The 24,821-nt window shown below is 37.6% G+C and overlaps 3 protein-coding genes and 1 non-coding gene across 15 annotated transcripts; all 4 read right to left on the bottom strand.

Moving 5' to 3' along the window:
• Positions 1-347: 347 nt before the first annotated feature.
• On the bottom strand, positions 348-11,873 carry LOC144003786 (uncharacterized). Of its 10 annotated transcripts, none has more exons than XM_077500339.1 (10): positions 11,657-11,873; positions 11,554-11,588; positions 8,816-9,107; positions 8,641-8,720; positions 7,945-7,995; positions 7,797-7,867; positions 7,686-7,728; positions 7,487-7,615; positions 7,305-7,418; positions 348-839 (listed from the first exon to the last, which is right to left on the bottom strand). In XM_077500339.1, the coding sequence occupies exons 6-10, from the start codon at positions 7,798-7,800 to the stop codon at positions 743-745; spliced, it is 387 nt and encodes a 128-aa protein (XP_077356465.1). In that variant the 5' UTR covers positions 7,801-7,867; positions 7,945-7,995; positions 8,641-8,720; positions 8,816-9,107; positions 11,554-11,588; positions 11,657-11,873; the 3' UTR covers positions 348-742. The 10 variants fall into 10 exon arrangements, 9 of the variants coding, with proteins under 9 accessions (XP_077356465.1, XP_077356473.1, XP_077356468.1 ...); XM_077500347.1 differs by having other exon boundaries at positions 7,487-7,588; XM_077500342.1 differs by having other exon boundaries at positions 7,945-7,990.
• Positions 11,874-12,332: 459 nt separating this feature from the next.
• LOC144004053 (transcription factor Sox-19a-like) lies at positions 12,333-15,722 on the bottom strand. Its single transcript, XM_077500952.1, has 2 exons — positions 14,689-15,722; positions 12,333-13,433 (listed from the first exon to the last, which is right to left on the bottom strand). Exons 1-2 carry the CDS (start codon positions 15,351-15,353, stop codon positions 13,175-13,177), a joined length of 924 nt encoding a protein of 307 aa, XP_077357078.1. The 5' UTR covers positions 15,354-15,722; the 3' UTR covers positions 12,333-13,174.
• A 3,207-nt stretch (positions 15,723-18,929) lies between these two features.
• Positions 18,930-24,270, bottom strand: LOC144003635 (eukaryotic initiation factor 4A-I-like). Of its 3 annotated transcripts, none has more exons than XM_077500102.1 (11): positions 24,147-24,270; positions 22,976-23,018; positions 22,770-22,902; positions 22,534-22,673; positions 22,284-22,452; positions 21,583-21,695; positions 21,323-21,466; positions 21,112-21,249; positions 20,928-21,017; positions 20,362-20,441; positions 18,930-20,276 (listed from the first exon to the last, which is right to left on the bottom strand). In XM_077500102.1, exons 1-11 carry the CDS (start codon positions 24,167-24,169, stop codon positions 20,132-20,134), a joined length of 1,218 nt encoding a protein of 405 aa, XP_077356228.1. In that variant the 5' UTR covers positions 24,170-24,270; the 3' UTR covers positions 18,930-20,131. The 3 variants fall into 3 exon arrangements, with proteins under 3 accessions (XP_077356228.1, XP_077356227.1, XP_077356229.1); XM_077500101.1 differs by lacking the exon at positions 24,147-24,270 and adding an exon at positions 24,035-24,137; XM_077500103.1 differs by lacking the exon at positions 24,147-24,270 and adding an exon at positions 23,130-23,990.
• LOC144004411 (small nucleolar RNA SNORD10) lies at positions 21,786-21,926 on the bottom strand. Its single transcript, XR_013279353.1, has one exon. It is a non-coding gene; the product is annotated as a small nucleolar RNA SNORD10 (small nucleolar RNA).
• Positions 24,271-24,821: the final 551 nt, after the last annotated feature.

The following is a 24,821-nucleotide window of genomic DNA, read 5'->3' as shown; positions in this document are numbered from 1 at the left end:
GGCACCTGAACTGACAGCTCGTCATCCTTGACCTACCAAGAATATGAGTACACAAGTGGAGGAAGAAAGACTCGCACAACAAAATCCTCACTTTATTCACAAATTCAAATTGCAAGTCATTGCACTGACATCAAGTGAAACTTGCACATCTCACATGAAAACATTTCAAGTAAATTTGCTACATGCTGTTAAAGTCGTGAGTTTTTTTTTTTTTTTTTTTTCAAGGTAAAAAATAAATAAGCTGCACTTGACATACCGTCTTGCTGGAAATTACACATTCAAGTACTTTCTGTGTGTGTGTGTGTGTGGGGGGGGGGGGGGGGGGGAATTTTGGGACACAAACAATAATTAAGGAAAATGACAAACTGCAGGCTACATTCTTTTACAGCATGATTCACAAAATGCAACACAATAATGTACATATTTTTAATCATTGAATGCATCAAGCACATTTGAAACATACAAAGGGAAAGGAAGCTTTAGTTACACACGTAACACAAAACAACTGCTTAACAGCACAATATTTCATAGAAGTACAAACGGGCTTCATCATGATTTGGATTGGACGCACAGCTCAGGAGAAAAAGCACAAGCATGCCGTCAGTGAGTTGGGGACAGAGAACACCAAGAGGACCAAAAGACACACTCTCCCTGCTAGGTTGAGGCTCTGCGGCTCTTCAAGTGGCGCACCTCTCTCGTTTGGGACCCTGCAGAAAACCGAAAAACTCAACCGATTGTGTTGTCATCCATGTTGACGCGCAATCATTGCACACACTCCTCGAGAGCCACCGAGCCGTTTCTCATGCAGCTTGTGGACGTTTTTGGTCTTCAGCTTTAAACTGGAAGAAAAAAATAAATAAATTGGTTTTATATGATATGATATGATTGAGTCCTCACTCAAACCAAAAGCTGCACTGCACACGTCAACTCAAAACAACAACAAAACTGCCAATGTATCAAAGGGACAGATTGAAAGAAAAGAAAAAAAAAGAAAAAAAAAGAAAAGAAAAAATGACCATGGATAGTAAGGCTTTTTTTTTTCATTTAAAAAATGACCATGTATAGTAAGGTTTTTTTTTTTTTTTTTTATTTAAAAAAATGACCATGTATAGTAAGGCTTTTTTTTTTCATTTAAAAAATGACCATGTATAGTAAGTATTTTTTTTCACACAAAAAAAGCCTTACTATACATGGTCATTTTTTTGTTCGAAAAAAAGCCTTACTATACATGGTCATTTTTTGTAAAAAAAAAAAAAAAAAGCCTTACTATACATGGTCATTTTTTAATAAAAAAAAAAAAAAAAAGCCTTACTATACATGGTCATTTTTTTGTTAGGAAAAAAAAAACCTAACTATACATGGTCATTTATTGTTAGAAAAAAAAGCCTTACTATACATGGTAATTTTTTGTTGTTTTTTCTTAATTAGAAAAAAAAAAAAAAAGTATAGTAAGGCTTTTTTTTTTATTAAAAAAAAAAAAAGACCATGTATAGTAAGGTTTTTTTTTTTTTTATTTAAAAAATGACCATGTATAGGAAGGCTTTTTTTTTTATTAAAAAAAAAAGACCATGTATAGTGAGGCTTTTTTTATTTTAAAAATGACCATGTATTGTATAGTTAGGCTTATAAATAAAATAAAAATATAAAATAAAATAAAGAAATGACCATGAAGAGTAAAGCTTTTTTTTTTTTTTTAAGTTAGAAAATGACCACGTGTAGTAAGGCTTTTTTTTTTTTATTATTATTAAAAAAATGACCATGTATAGTAAGGCTTTTTTTTTTTTTTTTTTTTTTAAATGACCATGTATAGTAAGGCTTTTTTTTTTCACACAAAAAAAAAAAAGCTTTACTATACATGGTCATTTTTTTGTTCGGAAAAAAGCCTTACTATACATGGTCATTTTTTAATTAAAAAAAAAAACCTAACTATACATGGTCATTTATAGTTAGAAAAAAAAGCCTTACTATACATGGTCATTTTTTGTTGTTTTTTCTTAATTAGGGAAAAAAAAAAAGTATAGTAAGGCTTTTTTTTTTTATTAAAAAAAAAAAAAAAGACCATGTATAGTAATGTTTTTTTTTTTCACACAAAAAAAAAAGCCTTACTATACATGGTCATTTTTAAATTAAAAAAAAAAAAAAAAGCCTTACTATACATGGTCATTTATTGTTAGAAAAAAAACCCTTACTATACATGGTCATTTTTTAATTAAAAAAAAAAAAAAGCCTTACTATACATGGTCATTTTTTTGTTAGAAAAAAAAACCTTACTATACATGGTCATTTTTTGTTGTTTTTTCTTAATTAGAAAAAAAAATGTATAGTAAGGCTTTTTTTTTTTATTTAAAAAATGACCATGTATAGGAAGGCTTTTTTTTTTAAATTAAAAAAAAAAAAAGACCATGTATAGTAAGGCTTTTTTTTTTTTTTTAAGACCATGTATAGTGAGGCTTTTTTAAGTTTAAAAATGACCATGTATGGTAAGGCTTTTTTTTTTTATAATAAAGAAATGACCATGAAGAGTAAAGCTTTTTTTTTTTTTAGTTAGAAAATGACCATGTATAGTAAGGCTTTTTTTTTTCTAATTAAAAAATGACCATGTATAGTAAGGCTTTTTTTTTTTTTAACAAAAAATGACCATGTATAGTAAGGCTTTTTTTCCTAACAAAAAAATGACCATGTATAGTAAGGCTTTTTTTTCCTAACAAAAAAATGGCCATGTATAGTAAGGCTTTTTTTTCCCAACAAAAAATTACCATGTATAGTAAGGCTTTTTTTTTTCTAACAAAAAAAAATTTTTTTCACAAAAAAAAAAAAAAGCCTTACTATACATGGTCATTTTTTTGTTCGAAAAAAAGCCTTACTATACATGATCATTTTTTTGTTAGAAAAAAAAGCCTTACTATACATGGAAATTTTTTTGTTAGAAAAAAAAGCCTTACTATACATGGTCATTTTTTTGTTAGAAAAAAAACCCTTACTATACATGGTCATTTTTTGTTAGAAAAAAAAAGCCTTACTATACATGGTCATTTTTTTGTTCGGAAAAAAAAAAAGCCTTACTATACATGGTAATTTTTTGTTGGAAAAAAAAAGCCTTACTATACATGGTCATTTTTTTGTTCGGAAAAAAAAAAGCCTTACTATACATGGTCATTTTTTTGTTCGAAAAAAAGCCTTACTATACATGGTCATTTTTTGTAAAAAAAAAAAAAAAAAAAAAGCCTTACTATACATGGTCATTTTTTAATAAAAAAAAAAAAAAAAGCCTTACTATACATGGTCATTTTTTTGTTAGGAAAAAAAAAACCTAACTATACATGGTCATTTATTGTTAGAAAAAAAAGCCTTACTATACATGGTAATTTTTTGTTGTTTTTTCTTAATTAGAAAAAAAAAAAAAAGTATAGTAAGGCTTTTTTTTTTATTAAAAAAAAAAAAAGACCATGTATAGTAAGGTTTTTTTTTTTTTTTTTTTTTAAATGACCATGTATAGGAAGGCTTTTTTTTTTATTAAAAAAAAAAAGACCATGTATAGTGAGGCTTTTTTTATTTTAAAAATGACCATGTATTGTATAGTTAGGCTTTTTTTTTTTATAATAAAGAAATGACCATGAAGAGTAAAGCTTTTTTTTTTTTTTTAAGTTAGAAAATGACCATGTGTAGTAAGGCTTTTTTTTTTTTATTATTATTAAAAAAATGACCATGTATAGTAAGGCTTTTTTTTTTTTTTTTTTTTAAATGACCATGTATAGTAAGGCTTTTTTTTTTCACACAAAAAAAAAAAGCTTTACTATACATGGTCATTTTTTTGTTCGGAAAAAAGCCTTACTATACATGGTCATTTTTTGTAAAAAAAAAAAAAAAAAAGCCTTACTATACATGGTCATTTTTTAATTAAAAAAAAAAACCTAACTATACATGGTCATTTATAGTTAGAAAAAAAAGCCTTACTATACATGGTCATTTTTTGTTGTTTTTTCTTAATTAGGGAAAAAAAAAAAAGTATAGTAAGGCTTTTTTTTTTTATTAAAAAAAAAAAAAAGACCATGTATAGTAATGTTTTTTTTTTCACACAAAAAAAAAGCCTTACTATACATGGTCATTTTTTAATTAAAAAAAAAAAAAAAGCCTTACTATACATGGTCATTTATTGTTAGAAAAAAAAACCTTACTATACATGGTCATTTTTTAATTAAAAAAAAAAAAAGCCTTACTATACATGGTCATTTTTTTGTTAGAAAAAAAAACCTTACTATACATGGTCATTTTTTGTTGTTTTTTCTTAATTAGAAAAAAAAATGTATAGTAAGGCTTTTTTTTTTATTTAAAAAATGACCATGTATAGGAAGGCTTTTTTTTTTAAATTAAAAAAAAAAAAGACCATGTATAGTAAGGCTTTTTTTTTTTTTTTTAAGACCATGTATAGTGAGGCTTTTTTAAGTTTAAAAATGACCATGTATGGTAAGGCTTTTTTTTTTTATAATAAAGAAATGACCATGAAGAGTAAAGCTTTTTTTTTTTTTAGTTAGAAAATGACCATGTATAGTAAGGCTTTTTTTTTTTCTAATTAAAAAATGACCATGTATAGTAAGGCTTTTTTTTTTTTAACAAAAAATGACCATGTATAGTAAGGCTTTTTTTCCTAACAAAAAAATGACCATGTATAGTAAGGCTTTTTTTTCCTAACAAAAAAATGGCCATGTATAGTAAGGCTTTTTTTTCCCAACAAAAAATTACCATGTATAGTAAGGCTTTTTTTTTCTAACAAAAAAAATTTTTTTTCACAAAAAAAAAAAAAGCCTTACTATACATGGTCATTTTTTTGTTCGAAAAAAAGCCTTACTATACATGATCATTTTTTTGTTAGAAAAAAAAGCCTTACTATACATGGAAATTTTTTTGTTAGAAAAAAAAGCCTTACTATACATGGTCATTTTTTTGTTAGAAAAAAAACCCTTACTATACATGGTCATTTTTTGTTAGAAAAAAAAAGCCTTACTATACATGGTCATTTTTTTGTTCGGAAAAAAAAAAAGCCTTACTATACATGGTAATTTTTTGTTGGAAAAAAAAAGCCTTACTATACATGGTCATTTTTTTGTTCGGAAAAAAAAAAGCCTTACTATACATGGTCATTTTTTTGTTCGAAAAAAAGCCTTACTATACATGGTCATTTTTTAATTAAAAAAAAAAACCTAACTATACATGGTCATTTATTGTTAGAAAAAAAAGCCTTACTATACATGGTCATTTTTTGTTGTTTTTTCTTAATTAGGAAAAAAAAAAAAAGTATAGTAAGGCTTTTTTTTTTTATTAAAAAAAAAAAAAAGACCATGTATAGTAATGTTTTTTTTTTTTATTTAAAAAATGACCATGTATAGGAAGGCTTTTATTTTTTAATTAAAAAAAAAAAAGACCATGTATCGTCAGGCTTTTTTTTTTTTCATTTAAAAAAAAGACCATGTATAGTGAGGCTTTTTTTATTTTAAAAATGACCATGTATTGTATAGTAAGTCTTTTTTTTATATAATAAAGAAATGACCATGAAGAGTAAAACTTTTTTTTTTTTTTTTTAAGTTAGAAAATGACCATGTATAGTAAGGCTTTTTTTTTTTTTTTTTTTTTTTAAATGACCATGTATAGTAAGGCTTTTTTTTCTCACAAAAAATGACCATGTATAGTAAGGCTTTTTTTTTTTCACACAAAAAAAAGCCTTACTATACATGGTCATTTCTTGTGAGAAAAAAAAAGCCTTACTATACATGGTAATTTTTTGTTGGAAAAGAAAGCCTTACTATACATGGTCATTTTTTTTGTTAGGAAAAAAAGCCTTACTATACATGGTCATTTTTTTGTTCGAAAAAAAGCCTTACTATACATGGTCATTTTTTTGTTAGAAAAAAAAGCCTTACTATACATGGTCATTTTTTTGTTAGAAAAAAAAAAGCCTTACTATACATGGTCATTTTTTTGTTAGAAAAAAAAGCCTTACTCTACATGGTCATTTTTTGTTAGAAAAAAAAAAGCCTTACTATACATGGTAATTTTTTGTTGGAAAAAAAAAAGCCTTACTATACATGGTCATTTTTTTGTTCGGGAAAAAAAAAAAGCCTTACTATACATGGTCATTTTTTTGTTAGAAAAAAAAGCCTTACTATACATGGTCATTTTTTTGTTAGAAAAAAAAGCCTTACTATACATGGTCATTTTTTGTTAGAAAAAAAAAAACCTTACTATACATGGTCATTTTTTAATTAAAAAAAAAAAAAAAAGCCTTACTATACATGGTCATTTTTTTGTTAGAAAAAAAAAAAGCCTTACTATACATGGTCATTTTTTGTTAGAAAAAAAAAAAAGCCTTACTATACATGGTCATTTTTTGTTAGAAAAAAAAGCCTTACTATACATGGTCATTTTTTTGTTAGAAAAAAAAGCCTTACTATACATGGTCATTTTTTGTTAGAAAAAAAAAGCCTTACTATATACATGGTCATTTTTTTGTTCGAAAAAAAAAGCCTTACTATACATGGTAATTTTTTGTTGGAAAAAAAAGCCTTACTATATATACATGGTCATTTTTTTGTTCGGGAAAAAAAAAAAGCCTTACTATACATGGTCATTTTTTTGTTAGAAAAAAAAGCCTTACTAAACATGGTCATTTTTTGTGACAAAAAAAAAGCCTTACTATACATCGTCATTTTTTGTTAGAAAAAAAAAAGCCTTACTATACATGGTCATTTTTTTGTTAGAAAAAAAAAAGTCTTACTATACATGGTCATTTTTTTGTTAGAAAAAAAAGCCTTACTATACATCGTCATTTTTTGTTGTTTTTTCTTAATTAGAAAAAAAAATTTATCGGAAGGCTTTTTTTTTTTTAATTAAAAAAAAAAAAGACCATGTATAGTAAGGCTTTTTTTTTTATAATAAAGAAATGACCATGAAGAGTAAGGCTTTTTTTTTTTTAGTTAGAAAATGACCATGTATAGTAAGGCTTTTTTTTTTTTTTTTTTAAATGACCATGGATAGTAAGGCTTTTTTTCTTAATTAAAAAAAAAAAAAAAAAAAAAAAAAGACCATGTTTCGTAAGGCTTTTTTTTTTTTATTTAAAAAATGACGATGTATAGTAAGGCTTTTTTTCTAACAAAAAATGACCATGTATAGCAAGGCTTTTTTTCTAACAAAAAAATGACCATGTATAGTAAGGCTTTTTTTTTCTAACAAAAAAAAAAAAAAAAAAAAAGACTGACTTTGGACCAAGATTTGCTACCTCTGATTTTAACGCACAATAGTTGAACACTTACCTGAAGAGGAAAGTCAGCGGATGGGAGGCAGGCAGGGAATTAGCTTGCAGGTCAACTTCCACTTGTGTCAGCAGTCCTTGCTTTGGTCCAGTTCCTTTTGGTACCTCCACAAGCCTGAAACGCAGAGACAAAATGTTTCATTTGTGACACTCCATATGATGGACTCCTTTCTCAAAACAAACCTGCACTTGTCAAGTCCGCCTTTTAATTTGCCATCCTTGAACAACAAATTCTGCTCTGGACCCGGACTCGTCACACAACTGCAAACCATCTCAAGCAAGAACCTGCAAACGGCACAGCTGATATTCACCCTGGTAAAACAAATGCAGCATAAGTTGTGCTGCGAATGTCATTTGTATGGTATTACTTTTGCTTCCTTACTCTAGTTGTACTTGGTGCCTCACATCCCAAAGGGCTCCTTCACCTGAAAATAAATAAAGCAAAGCTGGAATCCTTGGTCATATAAATTAAACTATGTTGCACATCACTTGCCCATGGTTTTGTCTTCTGTAGTTCTGTTCACACTGCCTTAACTTTCCTATTCATCCAATTCCTCTTCCAACCTGCAAAACATGTACACAAATTACATGCTGGTACGCGTTAAAAAAAAAAAAAAAAAAAAAAGTTTATGCATTTGTACTTTTGAAGCGTGTTCTGGTTGTTCCATTCCTAGTGGCTTCTTTACACTGCACTAAGGAAAGAGAGAGAGAAAAAAAAAAAAACATACGCACACACTTGCGTTTTTGTCATTTGTTACTTGAACAGTGAAACATTAACAGAAAACCGTCACCGTCCCACCACAACCTGCAAATAACATACAACAAAGACTGAAAAGTACAACAGTGACAAATGATAAAAAAAACCAACAAAATGTACATTACTTTTGATTAGACCAGGGGTGTCGAACATAAGGCCCGCGGGCCGGATCAGGCCCGCAAAGAGGTTTAATCTGGCCCGTGAGATTTTGTAAAAAAATAAATAAATAAAAAAGTACTGTCGGACTAATTAATTAGCCGGCCACAATCAAAACATATAAAATGTGTAATTTCACAAGCAGTCCTCAGATGAGCAATGCAACTTGTACGGGAGAATCGTCCTGGATGTCGTCTAATTGACGGCAATCGTTTTTAAGTTATTTACCGTTATTTTACCGGCCCATGCAGCCCCTGAGCTAACATGAGTTTTGACACCCCTGGATTAGACAAAGTCATGATGATTTGCTTTCGGCTGAATAGCCAATATGCATCCTCAACATGTCCAAATAAGGGATGTGTTGAGTTGTTGATCCAAAAACAAATAAAAAAATTGTTAATTTATTGTTGTGTGCATACTTTACCTGTCTTTTAGTCCTCCCAAAAAAAAAAAAAACACCACTTCCTCTTGGTACCCCTCATCAAATCTGGTGCCTCCACAACTCTGAAACACAAAATATAAGGGAGGGAGGATTTTATTTGTGTTGAACAATACAAACCCTACACTCGCACACTGCAGCTTTCAATTGCCATCCTCACAAGAAAACGCTGCTCTGGATCCAGACAAGCCACAACTACAGAACATCAAGTAAGAAGACTCGACTCCAACAATCAGCTCTCCGAATCCATTCTTAACACCTGCGCCCTCATTTCAATCCAACCTTTCGAGCACAGCCAGTTGACCAAAGTGCGTCACAAGCTCAACACCGCCACCTCCTGTTCACATGCTTCCCGCGCACACGCCAGACATGGCAACTTTTACGTGTGCCATTCTTGGACAGCTGGACAGTGAAATTGCTGCTTTTCATCCCATGCGGCTTCTTCTTGTAGCCTGCAAAACACATGCACCATTAGTTGCGTGGTTAACTTCATTTGTGCGGTTGTACAACTTGCCTTCAACTAAAATATTTTGGTCTTTCTTATGCAAACTTAGTTTTTAAAAAATATATAAAAAACTGGCCAGCATGAAAAACAAATCAGCATGAAAAACAAATCAAAAACTGAATTGAAATTGGGGGGGGGGGGGGGGGGGGGGGGGGTCGATGTTCGAAAAAAAAAAGCAAATGGAAGTGAATTTGAAACCTCAAACACTGTTGTGTCCCTCAACGGTGAAATTCCTACAACAAACAAAATGTCATCGTGACAAACATTTGCTCGTGTTGCTCACCAAGAAAACAGTCTCACAATCTGAGCCAAGTTAGCCAACCTTCTTCGTTCGCTTGTTGAAGAGCAGTTTGCTCACTAGCGCCGCCCGGTGACCTCTCATGGTGCCTTTTTTGGCTTACCATGAAAATGTTTGCTCTTCACAACACACCAAAAACGTTTGTGAGCGCCAGAGTAGCCAAGCAAAGCAGCACACGTCACACTCAACACTTGTGAACATAAACCTGTTGCCGCTTTAGTACTTCCCAACAAATTCATGCACAATGAACCTGTCGTTCATCATTTCATCGCATACTTGCATGAGTAGTTCCCAACTACACGTTCCAAAATATAATCTTGATTATTAGTTACTAAATTGTGTGCGATTAAAAGGCAACACACACACACACACACACACACAGCTCTTTGTACTAAACTTTTAAGTGAGCCTCAGCGCATCCATGGCAACCATTTGTTGAAGCCTCGCTGCCTGTTGCTAGGTGATTTGAGCTACTGGACCAGAAAATCCCTCCATTGACACCCCTCCCACTACCACCCCCATTCCCCCAAACACACACCCTCCAAACCCCCAAGCACCCCCCCCCCCCCCCCCCAAATACGCTCCAGCCAAAACAACACCGTCATTTATCATTAATTTGACATGTTTTTTTTAAAATTATTCCAGCCTCAAATCTACACGAGTACATTTCTGCATGCCAGACTAGTGCAAAAAATGAGTAAATGACTACCACTGAATTTAACTTCTCGCTGCTTGATGACAAATTGATGAGTGGCCACCAAGGAAAACACAAACATAAGTGGGGCATTTCCTTGTCAGGTGGAAAATTTAAGCCTTCGCAGTTTTTGTCAATGCACAAGGAGGGGGCATATATCCAAAAAGTTCAACACTATTTTATTTTTTATTTTTTTACCAAATGGATACTGTATATAGCCTATTTCTTCCCCCCTCAAAAATCTACACACGACACCCAATAATGACATGAATACTTTTTTTGTTTGTTTGTTCATGTTTCAAAAACACCAACAACAAACTGCAATCGGGAAGTGTGGAGCACTATTTGCTCGTAAATCTTCGAGTGTGGAAGCCCCCTGTGGCCCCCTCCCACTCTTTCCCGACCTCCATCCCCTCCCCTCGCCGACCGATTAGCCGGTGCAAGGGTTCTGGCCCATTTCCATGAGAAAGGCGGCGGTCGGTGAAAGGGTTAAGCCTGTGAGGACCAAGCAAAGCAGAAAGCAGCCCTCATTTTCTGCACAGCGGGGGGGCCGGGAGATGGGAACAAAGACGCCCGAGGGAGGAGCGGAGACTCGGGCTTTACTATATGCACCTGCGTGCTGAAAGGCGGCGGACAATGAGCCTCCGAAACGGCCAATTACGTGCGGGCCATCCACCGCATTTGTGTGTGTGCGCGCGTGCGCGTGCGCGTGCACACTGCGTTGGTTGGGGGAGAAAGTGAATTTTAAAGAGGACAAAGATAAGAAAGTAAAGCTTTCAATCACCCCCGACCCCCAATTCACAGACGTGTTCCCATGCAGCCAAGGCAATGACTGATACGTCATCCTCGATGTATCGGCATGACATCATGTTTAAAGTGCCACGGCATACACACGTGGACAAAATTGCTCAGTTAAGTATATCAATACCCACAAAACATAAATGACTTTAATCTGACAAAAGTAATTTGAAACACGAATGAAAAGCGGATATTACTTTTTAAATTTTCATTCTACAGAATTATTTAACAAAGATGTACAAAATAATGGTGGTAGCCTTCACTTATTTTGTTGCACAGTGACAATTTTTGCACTAGCTACAGCTAGTTTGCCAAATGGCCCAAAGCAGCCCAGAACATAACAGAGCTAGCCTTGCCATGGAGGCAATGAATAGTAAGATTAAAAACAAAACAAAAAATATTTACAAATGTATTCGAGTGCTAAAATTGTATTGTTTTGGGTGGGGCAGGGAGGAACCGCATAACACCAAACAAAAAAATTACAGAGCCAGAATAGCACCAGAGAAGTGAAGAGAGAAGTGTCATTTACAATAAATAAAAAAAAAAAGGCTGCCAACTTCGAAAAAATATATATAAGCAATTAAGCCAAACCTCAAACCTTACCTGGAACAGACTTGTGTTCCTCTCGAGTGAAAACCCTGCAACAAACACAAAGTAACTGTGAAAATAATGTACAAACATTTACAAATCGAGTATGCTAGCTTACCTTCGAAAATGCTGCCCACACGTTCACCAGCTCGCTGCTAGCAGGCCATTTTGTGCACTAAACGATTCCCAATTATCTCGAGGCCTAACCGTACAGATGAAAGCAAACCGAAATCCAAACTGCGGATTTATTCAAACGATGCATAAAAACTAAAGTTAAGTATGTCGGCGTCTCTTGTGCCACGACAGAAGTTCAAAAACGGCGCCACTTCCGGGTATGGGAGGTGACGTCACGTAAACAGGAAGTCATTGAACTCGACACCGTCCTTCCGTGGGAGTTGGCGTCGCCTTGTGGCCAGTGGCAGAGACAGCACGCACACAAAAATTAAAATAAAATAAAACAAAATAAAATAGTTGAAAGGCTTTTTAAAAAAGCTTTTGTAACGTTAAGACAACCTATTTTCGGGATTTTGAAATATAGCACACGTAACGAAAAAAAAAAAAAAAAGTCAACTGAATGGCCGTTTTTATCATAACTTTATAACTTTTAAGAATTCCTGGCATGTTATTTTTTTAAAGACCTGAATACACACGGTCGTATTTTAAATACTCAGCAGGGTTCTTTAAAAATTGCTTTAAAAAATACATTGAGTCATAAAAAAAAAAAAAATGTTCAAGCCTTCAGCCTTCAATCACAGAGGATTAAAAAAAAATAAAAAAAATATAAGAAACCAATGTGACATTTACTGTTTATTAATAGTCATGAAAGCCATAGATTTTTTTAATCAAAAAGGCAACAAGACTCTTAGTATAAGAGCCTAAAATGTGTACATTATTTACAAGAGCACTACATACAGTATCTAAAACGCACAATGGTTTCTACACAAAAAGGTAAAAAATAACTGTTAAAAATGTAAACATTCACACATGGCATTAAAAAAAAAATGTTAGTAATGGAAAAATAAACCAAATGTAGGTCCATAGCAGCAGCTACGTGCTGTACAATATTTACACACATGCACATACTGCATATGGCAGCCAATGGTTTGCGGGGAAACATTAAAAAAGAAAAAAAAAGAAAAAAAAGAAAACGTGCTTGTTGGTTTACAGCAGCAATTCGCAATTTCACTTGGAAATTGACAGGGGGTTAAAAGAAAAAAAAAAAAAGTCATGTCATGAATTCACCACTAGATGGCAGAATGTACAATTAACCTGCCATAGCTCGCGTTCAGACAACAGAAAAGCACATTTGTGAGTAAAGTGATGATTATTTTCAGTATGTACACTTTCTCCAGATGTTTGGTGATGTGAGATTTTCTAAATGTCAAAGTCCAGCAATGTTGTTCGACTAGTTGATACTGGTTTGGAGGGTTAAACAGCAAAGTTAACAGGACTACATCCTCTTCTTTACACATCAAACTAATTGACGAGCGTGTGGATGGAATGAATGGCGAGAAAACAACTTGGCCGCCCTTGACGTAAAGCTACTGAAATGCAGCATTTCCAAAGTCCCCTCATTTGGGTTTCAAAAGCGACGTACAATTCGCAATGGAAGCATCCGGCGCGAGTGCAGATTGTTCTAGATGTGTGTGAGCGGGACGGTGCCGGTGAGGTAGTGCTGCTGGACGCCGCCGTAGCCCCTGGCAGCTGCTCCGGCCGCCGGGTCGCCGCCGTCGCCGCCCCCCGGGATGTACATGCTGATCATGTCCCGCAGGTCACCCTGCAGGGGGCCCCGGTGGTGGGTGGGCGTCGGGGGCGAGTGGGACACGGGTTCCGTTTTCACCATGGACATGGGGACCGGGCTGGGCTGCTGGGGGCTGCTGCTGTACGACATCGGGCTGCGGGAGGGAGAGGGGGGGATTTTTGTGACAGTTAGCAGCAGATACATGCGGAAGGATCAATATAAGCAGCAGCGTGCTCACTTCCGTTATAGCCCGACATGACATTTCACATATTCAGCATCTTTTCTTTTTTTTCTTTTTTTTTTAATGGGTTTACAATTGCATAGAGTACCTTGCAACTGGCCAAGTATTTTATAAGGGTGAGGTATTTATTTTATCAATACATGCATTTTAAAAAAAAAACGTCAACCTACCCAGAAAAAGTTTTTTTTTTTTTTTTTTTTTTTTTTTATTATTACAAATGTAGTTTTTTATATGCTATTTTCTACCAAATAAAAGGACTCCATACATTGACTGACAGATATATTAGGGGTATGTCTAATTTTTTTTTAAAGTATATTCAACTACCGGGTATGTCATTATTTTTTTATTTTTTTATTTATTTTTATTTTTTTAAAGTTTACTACTATTTATTTACACCTTGCAATAAGCATGCCAGATGCCTATTGGGGTAAGGTATTTTTTGTACACATTTTTTTTGCATATAAATTACATGAATATATGCATTTACTCAACGGCAGAGAGTAGCAGGCGTTTATGAAGGGGTAACAGGTGTATGAGGCAGCAGTGAGGCATTGTGGGTATTGGACCACACACGCAGAATCAAGTGTTCCTTCATGATCAACATTCCAGACACGAGCCCGGACGAGTGCAGCACACTCATAGTAAATAGGAGCACATGAGCATGCTTTCGAAAAGCTTTCAAAAGGTATAGAAGAATATATTAAGAAAAATAAAGTTTCAACATTTTACATTCGATGTGAAAAAACCTTTTTTTTTTGTATCAGCTAACAGTTAATTTCACATGAATTGTCACTCGAGACTTGGCCCTTGTCACTAGCTTACAATAAATTTGATAATATTTTTGGCGATATATTTTGTTTTTCACATTTGAAAACGAGTGAAAAGGACAAAATGTCACTTGAAATGTTTAAAAAAAATAATAATCTTATTGAAAGGATTTTAAAGTTTTAAAACTATTTCTTGAAAATTGTGAGAAAAAAAAAAAGTTCAAAGATTTTTAGGACCAAAAAAAAAAAAAAAGCTTGTTTAAAGTCTTTTTTTACATAAAAGAAATTTCTTGCACTTTCAGAAACTTTCTTGAAGTTGTTCTTAATTTTGACGCCGTTTCAAATCATCCTTATGACGTCACAAATGTGTTGCCCGAAAACAAAACAAAAACGACGCTGACCTGTACGAGTTGCTCCCGTTCATGTAAGTCTGGGCGGCGGTCATGGCAGGCGGATACTGGAGGGCCGACAGGTCGTAGCGGTGCAGCTGCTGCGTGTAGCCGAGCGCCTCGCCCTGCATGCCGGCGTAGCCGCCCGCCGGACCCCAGCCGTAGCTCTCCATCCTGGGGCTGGCGCCCTGGCCCTGCGCCGCCGCCGCCGCCACCAGCAGGTTGCCGGCGGCCAGCGGGTACTTGGGCACCTGCGCGTCCTTCTTGAGCGCCGGCTTGGTCTTGCGACGCGGCTTGTACTTGTAGTCCGGGTATTCCTTCATGTGCACGGCCCGCAGCCGCTTGGCCTCGTCGATGAACGGCCGCTTCTCGGCGTCGCTCAGCAGCTTCCACTCGGCGCCCAGCCGCTTGCTGATCTCGGAGTTGTGCATCTTGGGGTTCTCCTGGGCCATCTTGCGCCTCTGGCCGCGGGACCACACCATGAAGGCGTTCATGGGCCGCTTCACCTTATCCATGGGGTCGCCTCCGCCGGGGGCGTGCAGGCCGCTTTTGGAGCCCGGGTGAGCCACGCCGTTGCCCGGGGTCATGCTGCCCGGAGGGGCCGGTGACATGCCCTGCGCCGCGTGGTGCGCCGGCTGCCCGCCGGGCTTCAGCTCGTGCTCCATCATGCTGTACATGCTCAAGGAGAGACGCGAGCGCGGTGCCCAACTCAATTTTCGCCGTGCACCTGGCCGGCGAAGTCCACCTGGTGTTCCCGCAGTTTGCGCGGGAGCACCGGGTGAACCGACTTAATTAACTAATTAGCCTCGACGCCTATTCCGGACAGGTGTTTCCTTCAAGTCCGGCAAAAACGACGAGCAACTTTGTTTTGTCGCGTTTTTTTTTTTAAGGAGACGCTTGAAGAAAGAAAAAAAATAGTTGGCTCTCTTCACCACAACTTGCTATTCTGAACCACTTGTTGTTCGAGCGCGCTCTCCGGATTCAAGCCCAACTTGCCCCCCCGAAAGTCCTTTTCTCCAGCCGGCCTGTGCAGACCAATCAGGAGTGAGCGCCACTATTACCATCTCAAAGACTTTTGAAGGCGAAAGCCGGAGAGGGAGCCAATATCTTAATAAGGGGGGGGGAGGAGTTTTGCAGAAGTTCCACTTGAAAATAAAATAAAATCTGTCGAGCTTTCATAACGTCAACAAGCTTTTCCTCTGTGCAGGCGTGTTCAAACTACATACAGAAAAAAGAACCACTTCAGCCTACAGCGATGCCTTGAAATGCGAGCTATCATGCTGCCATGTATATATTTTTTTTTGCTTCGACTTGAGTGCACACTTATGGTGCTGCCTGTATGGTGGCAGTCAACTTGATCACACTTTGGTAAATAGCCAATAATTCATCAAAAATTCAAACTCTAAATGCAGTTGAAAAATAATACAAAAAAATATATATAAAAATAACAACAAAACGCGCGAAATTCAAATTGAAAATTACTAATAAATCAGATCGAAAATTCAGATAGCAAAAATATACAAGTTAACTACATCAATGATAAATTCAAACATGTAGACAATTGCAATCACATTTAAATATAAAATAATCATAAAAATACTAAAAACCTCAACATGCTCACGCAGGAAAAATGTTTAAAATTTATAAAAAAATAACATTAAATGGATATTCGATGGGTGAATAATATTAAAGTGAAACTTTTAGCCATTTTTGGCCATCAAACAATATTTTGCCTATAATAAATTTGATATTTTCATGTTCAATTAGTACCTTTTTAAAACACATTTTGCAACTTGCCGTCGACTGAAAATGACGTCACAAGGGCTCAGGTAACCAATCACAGCTCAGCTTGTGAATGTCACATGACCAAACCTAGAAAACAGGTGAGCCCTTGTGATGTCATTTTCAGTCGACAGCAAGTTGCAAAATGTGTTTTTAAAAAGGTGAAAAATAATGAAAGTATCAAATTAATCATAACTTTTTTATTGCTTATAATGGGCTAAATAAGTGAAGTATCCTTTTAATCCTTTGCATTCATTCGCATCTGTTAACAGGACGCCACTCATGTTGTGAAGGAAGTCTTATACGTGACTTTTGCCCCCTAGTGGCTCAAATTTACAGTTTGCTGTAAAATCAAATAACACACAATTTTTTTTTTTGGGACAATCTAAATTGTCCCGCTGCCTCAAATGTGGACGTTGCACCTCGAGCATGCAGCGAGTCACGTGACTTGCTTTCCTGACTCCCATGTTACGGAACTCACCGGATGGTTTTTTTTTTTTTGGGTGGTTGATGGAAAGGAGGGGAAACGCGAAGGAACAGAAATGAAATGGGGGATGAAATCAATAAGTAAGGACGGCCGCGATGGTGGAAGCCAAAATGGAGGAAGGGATGAAAAGGATGAAGGGATGGATGAGGGTGGAAGGGATGCGGCGGCGGTATGTGTTGTGGGGGTGGTGGGGGTGATTTGAGGGTGACAGGCCGCCCTGAATAGGCCTCTATTCTCCCCTCTGCTGGCTCCTCTTCTCATGCAAAGCAGGCCCCCGTTCAGCCTCCCAGCCATCCGTCACACAACAGAAAGAGCCTGGCAGACCCTTTACAAGCCTCCCACTTCGCATAATCCCCCCCACCCAGCGCCCAACGGGGGGTGACAGGGGTGTGTGTGTGTGTGATGGGCCAGTAGGGTGGGGTGGGGGTGCAAGGGGCGTAGCTCCCAAAATGCCTCTGGAAGAGATGGAGAAGAAGGGGCCACCTAGAACGACAAGTTTCCTTCGCACGGCGCTTAAGCCGATAGATTTAATATATGCGTGTGTGGCTAACATTAAAGAACTCCTGTAGAATACGAAAAGTAAGTCAAACTACCGCTGGATAATGAGACTAAAGTCTACTTTTTCATTTGAGGGCCACATACAGAAAATCAGAAGGACGCAAGGGCCACATCATGTTATGAAGAGAAATTGTACAAATAATTTATTTGTGCTTTTGCATATTTAGAAAAATGCCACAGTATATAAAACAATTTATTTGTAATATGGCAGTAGGGTTAATCTAGTTTGGGAATTTTTCGTTTTATTTTTTATTAGTTTAGTTATTTAAAAAATGCTTAGTTTTAGTTTAGTTTCAGTATTTTTTATTTTATTTTTTTTTGTAAATGTGTATTACTTGTGCGCAACATTTTAAAAAAATACCATGGGAGTAACGTCATCTGAAGGTGCTTTTCTATTGGCTGCTCCTAGATGACGTCACTTGTGACACTATCCTACGTCCTTAATCCGTTTTATAACAAAATAAATCTACTTATATATATATATATATATATATATATTTAAAATCAACCCCAAAGGCTCATGCATTAATGTGTAAGACTAAAATGAAATAAATACTCCCCATTGGCTGTAACGCGTCAATTCGTGGTGGTGCTGTAAAAAGAAACCATGCAGATACAAATACAATGTAAACAAAGTATTTAGGACCAAGGGCACTTAAACCACTCATCACTTGACGCAGGTGTCACAAAACGTTCATATTTAATACTTTGCACTTATTTGACAAAATGTGAAAAGGGATTGCGGCAAATATACACAATTTTACTTGTTTTTGTAACAATTGGGAAGACAAGATCACTCTACATTAAGTGGTGAGGAGTTTCATCTCAAGTCAGTGGTGATTGTATCGGGAATTGGCGCCCCCTTGTGGAGTTTGATTCTCTTTGCAGAAGTATCAGCAAGCTATAAACAAACCCCATGCACTGACTGAAGCTTGCAGGCAACAATTGGGCTTCACTGAATCGAGGGAAATAAATAAATAAAATATATATATATATATAAACTTTTTGTAACCTTAGACCTAGATTATGAATTTAAAATACGTGATAATAAATAATACGCTGCTGAATAATGCGAGTAATTTGAATGAAGACAGGCGCCCTCCAGTGGCGAAATGAAAAAAAAAAAGCACCTTTTCAAGGCCAAGGTTTCAGGTCGGTCCTCACTTTGTCTACAGATGTACATAATGTGTTGACGTCCTTTTAATTATAACAAATGTTACCTTTCAATCGTGCGTAAATGTTTAGGCAATGTTTGCAGTTGCTTCAGGAACACCTCCACGATTGCTACATTGGCACAAACGAAATTTGGGGCAGAGCTGTCACGAAGATGGAAGGAGACTTGATTGACAGAACCGGCCGGAGTTGTCGCGTTTGTTCAAAATCGGTCATTTGATTAATTTTTACACTTAAAACTCACCAAGGCAGCTTACACTGTTATAAAATGAGACACCTTTATTTTTTTTAAGACCATTAAAAATAAATACTATACAGAATCCAATGTAGAAAATTCTGATACACCGTTTGTCTGAAAAAGGCTAACATTTTTCATTTAAACAAAAAACAAAAAAAAAACCAAACACCTCCAAACAAGATTTTCCCCCAGGCAGGTTTTAAAGAGTTTAAGGAGGCTGTGGAATCTCTGAACTGCAAGTTTGGTCCTTAAAGAACAGCAAACAACCCACCCACCCGGCACACATTTTTGTTGAGGTAGATCACACAACGTGGCCATCGTCCGAATAGAAAATAATACGCAACACTTTCAATACAAACTACAAAGTTGAGGAGGGGGCAGTCTTTTAACTAAAATACATAAAGACCAAAAATAGTAATAAAGAAATCCCCTAACCAGCATGAACTGAACTCACCGTAAATATCCATAGGGCAGCTGTCCTCCATTCAATGGCCCAAAAAGCGGACAATAAGGATGCTGCTAGAACAACTCTTTAAAAAAAAAAAACGAAAGCTCGTCTATTCAAATTTTTTTTTGGGATGCTCTATAAAAATGAAACAGCAGTTAAGAGGCTCCAAACGGTCAAAGTTGATTTTACTATACAGGTCTTTTTATTGAACATGCCCTGTGTAAGTCTAAGCCCCAAAGAGCGAAATTCAAGTTACTGGTAAGTACACTGGGGGGCGGGGTGGGGTGGGGGGGGGATTATGGGGTTGGGGTCACCTAACACTGCATCTTTTTTTCCTTTCAGCATTTACGGGAAACGTTTCAAGAGGTGGCCTCATGGATGCTGCTTCGAAACGTTAACGTTCAGACCTCGTTTTGCCTTGCTGTCACAAAAAAGTTGTGCTTTTTGGCTGCGGGGTGGGGAGGGTCCAAGTTAAAAACATCATGCTGATGCAAATTAGCACAAGAAAAAAAAAAAAAAAAATGTTGAATGTCCACATTGAATTAAATTTTAGTGAGACTATGTGGCAAACTGTTAAGTGGGCCAAGTCAACAGAAATGGGAGTGGGGGAAGGAATCAAGGTTGCAAAGTCTTCCTTCCCAAGTGGGAAACAGTCAAGTAATTTGAATTTGTCACAAAACAAAAAGTTGGACTTTTCCCCCTCATTTCTTGTTAAAACTGGAGGTGGTGGGGAGGATGAACAAGGCCATGTGGATTTTGCGCGCTCTTTTTAGAAAAGATCGGCCACATTCATTGGCATCTCCTCAATGGTTGTGTTGTAGAAGGTCTCGATGTCCCGCAGGATACGCTTGTCGTCGTGGGTGACCATGTTGATGGCGACTCCTTTTCTGCCAAAACGGCCCCCGCGACCAATCCTGAAGGAAAACGCAAAGGAAGATGTCAACATGCTGGGGTGGAGGAGAGTTGGGGGGGTGTTGACATGATGACAGCGTGACTTACCTGTGGATGTAGTTTTCCCTGTTGGTCGGCAGGTCATAATTGATGACTAGAGACACCTGCTGCACGTCGATGCCGCGAGCCTGAAAGAGACGAGTGGGTCATTTGTCATGCCTGGTTATCGTTCATTATTTGTCACATGAGCGCCAAGTGGGGAATGTGGTCTGCCAATTAGTTGTCAATCCGGGACATGAGCCCAGCCACAGTGGAGGGCAGATAGCAATTTCTCTACCAAGGATTTTTCAGTCCTTCACCAACACCACAGTTGGGAGGAGAGGGAACCCTGGACATTTGTTTCTCTCTTTCCTCATCCCTAAATGCCATCGTATACGGCGGCTGAGAAAAACTGAATCATGTCAAACTCATTCTAAACTAAACCATAAAGAAATGTTAAGACAATTTTCTGCCTTCCACTGTCAGAGAGACAAAGTAAACCTTCCGCACAATTAATTGAGGCAGACGGAATACAATACAAAAATAAATAGGACTGAGGCAGCTTGCTGGGAAGAGGCGTTGGAAATGAATGACATGCCCACTTGTATTTGTTCTACTGTCAGCGAAATACAAACCAGCAGGTCAGTGGTGATGAGGACTCGACTGGAGCCGGAGCGGAACTCCCTCATGATCAAGTCGCGCTCTTTCTGGTCCATGTCACCATGCTGCAACAGAACAATGCCGTTACATCATCACCAAGGAGCGACACGAGCGAGCGGCCATATACGGCCAGCGGTTTCAAGACCGAGGATGCTTTACCATAGCCGAAACGGTGAAGTCTCTGGACTGCATCTTCTCTGTGAGCCAGTCCACTTTCCTCCTCGTGTTGATGAAGATGACAGCCTGGGTGATGGTCAGAGTCTCGTACAGGTCGCACAGCGTGTCCAGCTTCCACTCCTGCAATGGTCAACGGGGGGTCATTCAGGTGCCTGCATGCATTCCCGGCCCCTCGCCCAGCCTTCACACAAACCTCCTTCTCCACGTTGACGTAGAACTGACGGATACCCTCGAGGGTCAGCTCCTCTCTTTTGACCAGGATGCGAACAGGGTCACGCATAAAATGCTTGGTCACCTCCAAGACGTCAGCCGGCATTGTGGCTGACAGTAGGACAACCTAAAATAAATAAATAAAATACAATATATTAAAAAACAACAACAACAACAACAACTTAAAAGCAAAAAGCAAAAGAAGCAGCATGGTTCGCAAACAGAGCCATGAGGGACTCTAACCTGTATGTTGCCAGTTGTCAGTTTCTGGAAGATCTCGTAGATCTGATCCTTGAAGCCTCGGCTCAGCATCTCATCAGCCTCATCCAGCACAAACATTTTGATGTACTGAGAAGCTTAAAACAAGAAAAAAGGAAAAAATGTTAGTCCAACATCACACGGTTGCCATTAAGTGAGTTGACAAAGAACTGCAATTTGGAGTAAGCTGTATTCAGAAGTGTGAGTGTGATCACGTCTCGGGATGCCTGGCGAACCGCGAACTCCGGCCGGCAAAACGTCGGCCAGAGTCGCGACGCGCCAGGGGACTTCCGGAGTCAGTTGACACGCATGGGTTTCATCACCATACAGCAAGTTGCACAAGTACTTCAATTGCTGACAAAATACCAAACTTTTCTTATAAGGTCATAATTAGGACATTTTACCAATGTAGGGAGGGGGCACTAATGGTAGACGGTAAATTGGCTGAACTTACACAGCGCTCTTATACTATAATAGTGCTTTACAATTCATCACATTCACCCATGTCTGTGTCTATTGAGGAGAATCACAAAAATACTCATTGTGAACACATCTGTATTCGCACAAAAGCCACGTTTGAGGAAATGTAAAAAACAAAAATGAGGCATCCATTACATGAGGTGCTTAATTGTTTCAAGTGGAACCTTTTTGTAGCATCATGTGCTTGGACTACAAGGGCTACTCACAGATATGCTTGCGGTTCAACATGTCAAAGACGCGGCCAGGTGTCCCCACCACAATGTGGGGGGGCTCTGCCATCAGCTTCTGAGACTCGACGCGGACGCTGGTCCCGCCGATGCAAGCGTGGCAACTGGCGCCCATGTAGTCGCCTAGAGCCAGCACCACTTTCTGGATCTGATTCAAAGTGCAGATGGGGAGTGACAATTTCAGAACAATGGTCGACTCGGGAACGCTGCGTGTGACCAAACTGTTTACCTGTTGAGCCAGCTCCCTAGTTGGGGCCAAGACCAAAGCCTGAGTGCCTTTCAGCGAAATGTCAACCTGCTGGAGGATGGAAATGGCAAAAGTGGCAGTCTTTCCAGTACCAGACTGGGCTTGGGCAATCACATCATAACCTGGAACACAATTGGATACAAAAGATTGTCCAATTATTCTTATAAAAAAAACAAAACACCGAAACTGAATGATGAATTCACGGCCTAAAAGCTCACCCTTGATACAAGGAAGAATAGCTCTCTGTTGAATGGCAGAAGGCTTCTCAAAACCATAGGCATAGATTCCCCGGAGCAACTCCTCACGCAGGTTCATATCATCAAAACTTTCCACAACATCGTTCCAGTTGCTCTGCATGATTAAAAATGTCAATGTTACTGGCCCAAATTGACATTTTGTCTGAGGTTCAGCTGGAAACACTTACCTCAATGATGCCATCTGGCTCCATGCCTTCTGGCCCATTGTCTCTGTGGACAAAAACAACTATTATTCCAATGGCCCCATTTTTTTTTATGTATATTACTTTTCACGTGTAATCAAACATTTATGAAAAGGAGCAACTCGAGGAAATCACGCACGTCCATTTAAACAAGTCCGCCATTTTAGCTTCTCCCGTTCAAGATGGTGGCTCCACGGTCGAAAGGAAAAAGATGCTACCAAAATAAGTCACATCCTTGCCAAATCCGTTCAATTCGCCTACTTTTCGCTTTAATTCGCACAATTCGACCCCAATTAGTGGCGTTGGGTCGCGAAATAACCGCGAGGAACAAGAAAAGCCAATTGTCATTACCACCACGGTGCTAACTTTTCTTCCGAGCAGCCCCCGCCTCGTTTTTTTTTTTTTTTCTTTTTTCCGTGTAGCTTCAGCAACACCGGTGTTGCAGAATCAGCAGTCTAAAGAAGCAAAACAAAACAAAATGCCCTCACGCAGCCCATACAAAAGGAACAAAGTACGACTTTGCTAACAATCAGCGGGATGCGGCCTACTCTTCCGGCATTGTTAGCACAGGCGTGTCCGCCGCAAACATGTGCCACCCTCACCTAGCGAAAAAGCGCCACACTTCCTTATCACATCAGGCCTGCGAGTCAACGAGCAACGAGGCAAAAGTGGCAATTTCACACCGATTTCCCCATTAAAATGCCAACAGAGCGATACTGATTGCGGATTAAAATGGTTTTTTTCTTCGTCTTTTTACGTGGCCTACTACCGCTACGTTCACAAACAGTCACATGCTACACCACCCGGCGACATTAACTCCAGCTAACGGCTAATCGTTCGAACAAATATGTTCAAAAATCCACTCGAGAATACACAAATAAAGAATTATATATTCAGGAAAAAAAAATCACAAAAGGAGACAAGGGAATCCTGAGATGGCATAACCCGACATATTGCGTGCGGAATATCTAACATTTTTTTCTTTAACAGGCCTCGACACAACTCAAATTACGCTACGGTGAAAAAAGGAATTGTCATACGTACAATCCTGTATAGATACGTATATATGTATATATACTGAGCACGAAACTATTACAGAGGAAAATCCATTCCATTACGTTGCTGTAACTCGTTTGGTCACGCGAGCACTCCTTACCTATCATCGTTGTTTGCCGACATTATTACAGAGAAAGAAAGTATGGCGAAATTTTCTTATATATGTCGACGGTACAACCAAGCTTTCCTATTGCAGCGGACCTCCGTCATTTACAGTTACTCCCGCCTACAGCGCCTTCTGATTGGTCCAAATCTACGTAAACGATAAATGGGTGGTCCAGAAGCAATGTCCACGTCACTTCCGCTTTAGAGATGAGGTTTTTTTTTTTCTTAAACTTTTTAGCTTACTTTCTGCGGAGAAGATCGATTTGTAGTCTTATCTCGGGATGACGTAAATAATATTTTCAGGCTTTGATACATTGGTTGTTTTATTTAGTCACAGGTTTGTAAAGTCTGTGATACATAAGAGCACAGGTCGTTCATACGTGAACGTTCCATCGGGTCCAGATAAGACCTAACCTAGACCCCCCCCCCAAATTAACCAAAATTTATGATGCTTTTCCCGATTCATATATATTACCACTTACCATTTTTTTAATTATTATTACCCCTTTTAATGAAGTTTACACAACATTTTCAGTTTATATTTCCATGTCTGGATGTTTTTCTGATCCTATGTCAATAACCTCTCTTCCCTGGCCGCAGACATTCATTGTTCCTTTTATCCTTTCACCAATATCTGTGCTGACAGAAGTACAGCTAACAAACAGTTTTG

Source organism: Festucalex cinctus, chromosome 16, assembly GCF_051991245.1.
Source record: "Festucalex cinctus isolate MCC-2025b chromosome 16, RoL_Fcin_1.0, whole genome shotgun sequence".
Classification (NCBI taxonomy): Eukaryota; Metazoa; Chordata; class Actinopteri; order Syngnathiformes; family Syngnathidae; genus Festucalex; species Festucalex cinctus.
Note: the sequence above shows the minus strand (reverse complement) of the source record. Positions and strands in the feature narration are given on the sequence as shown.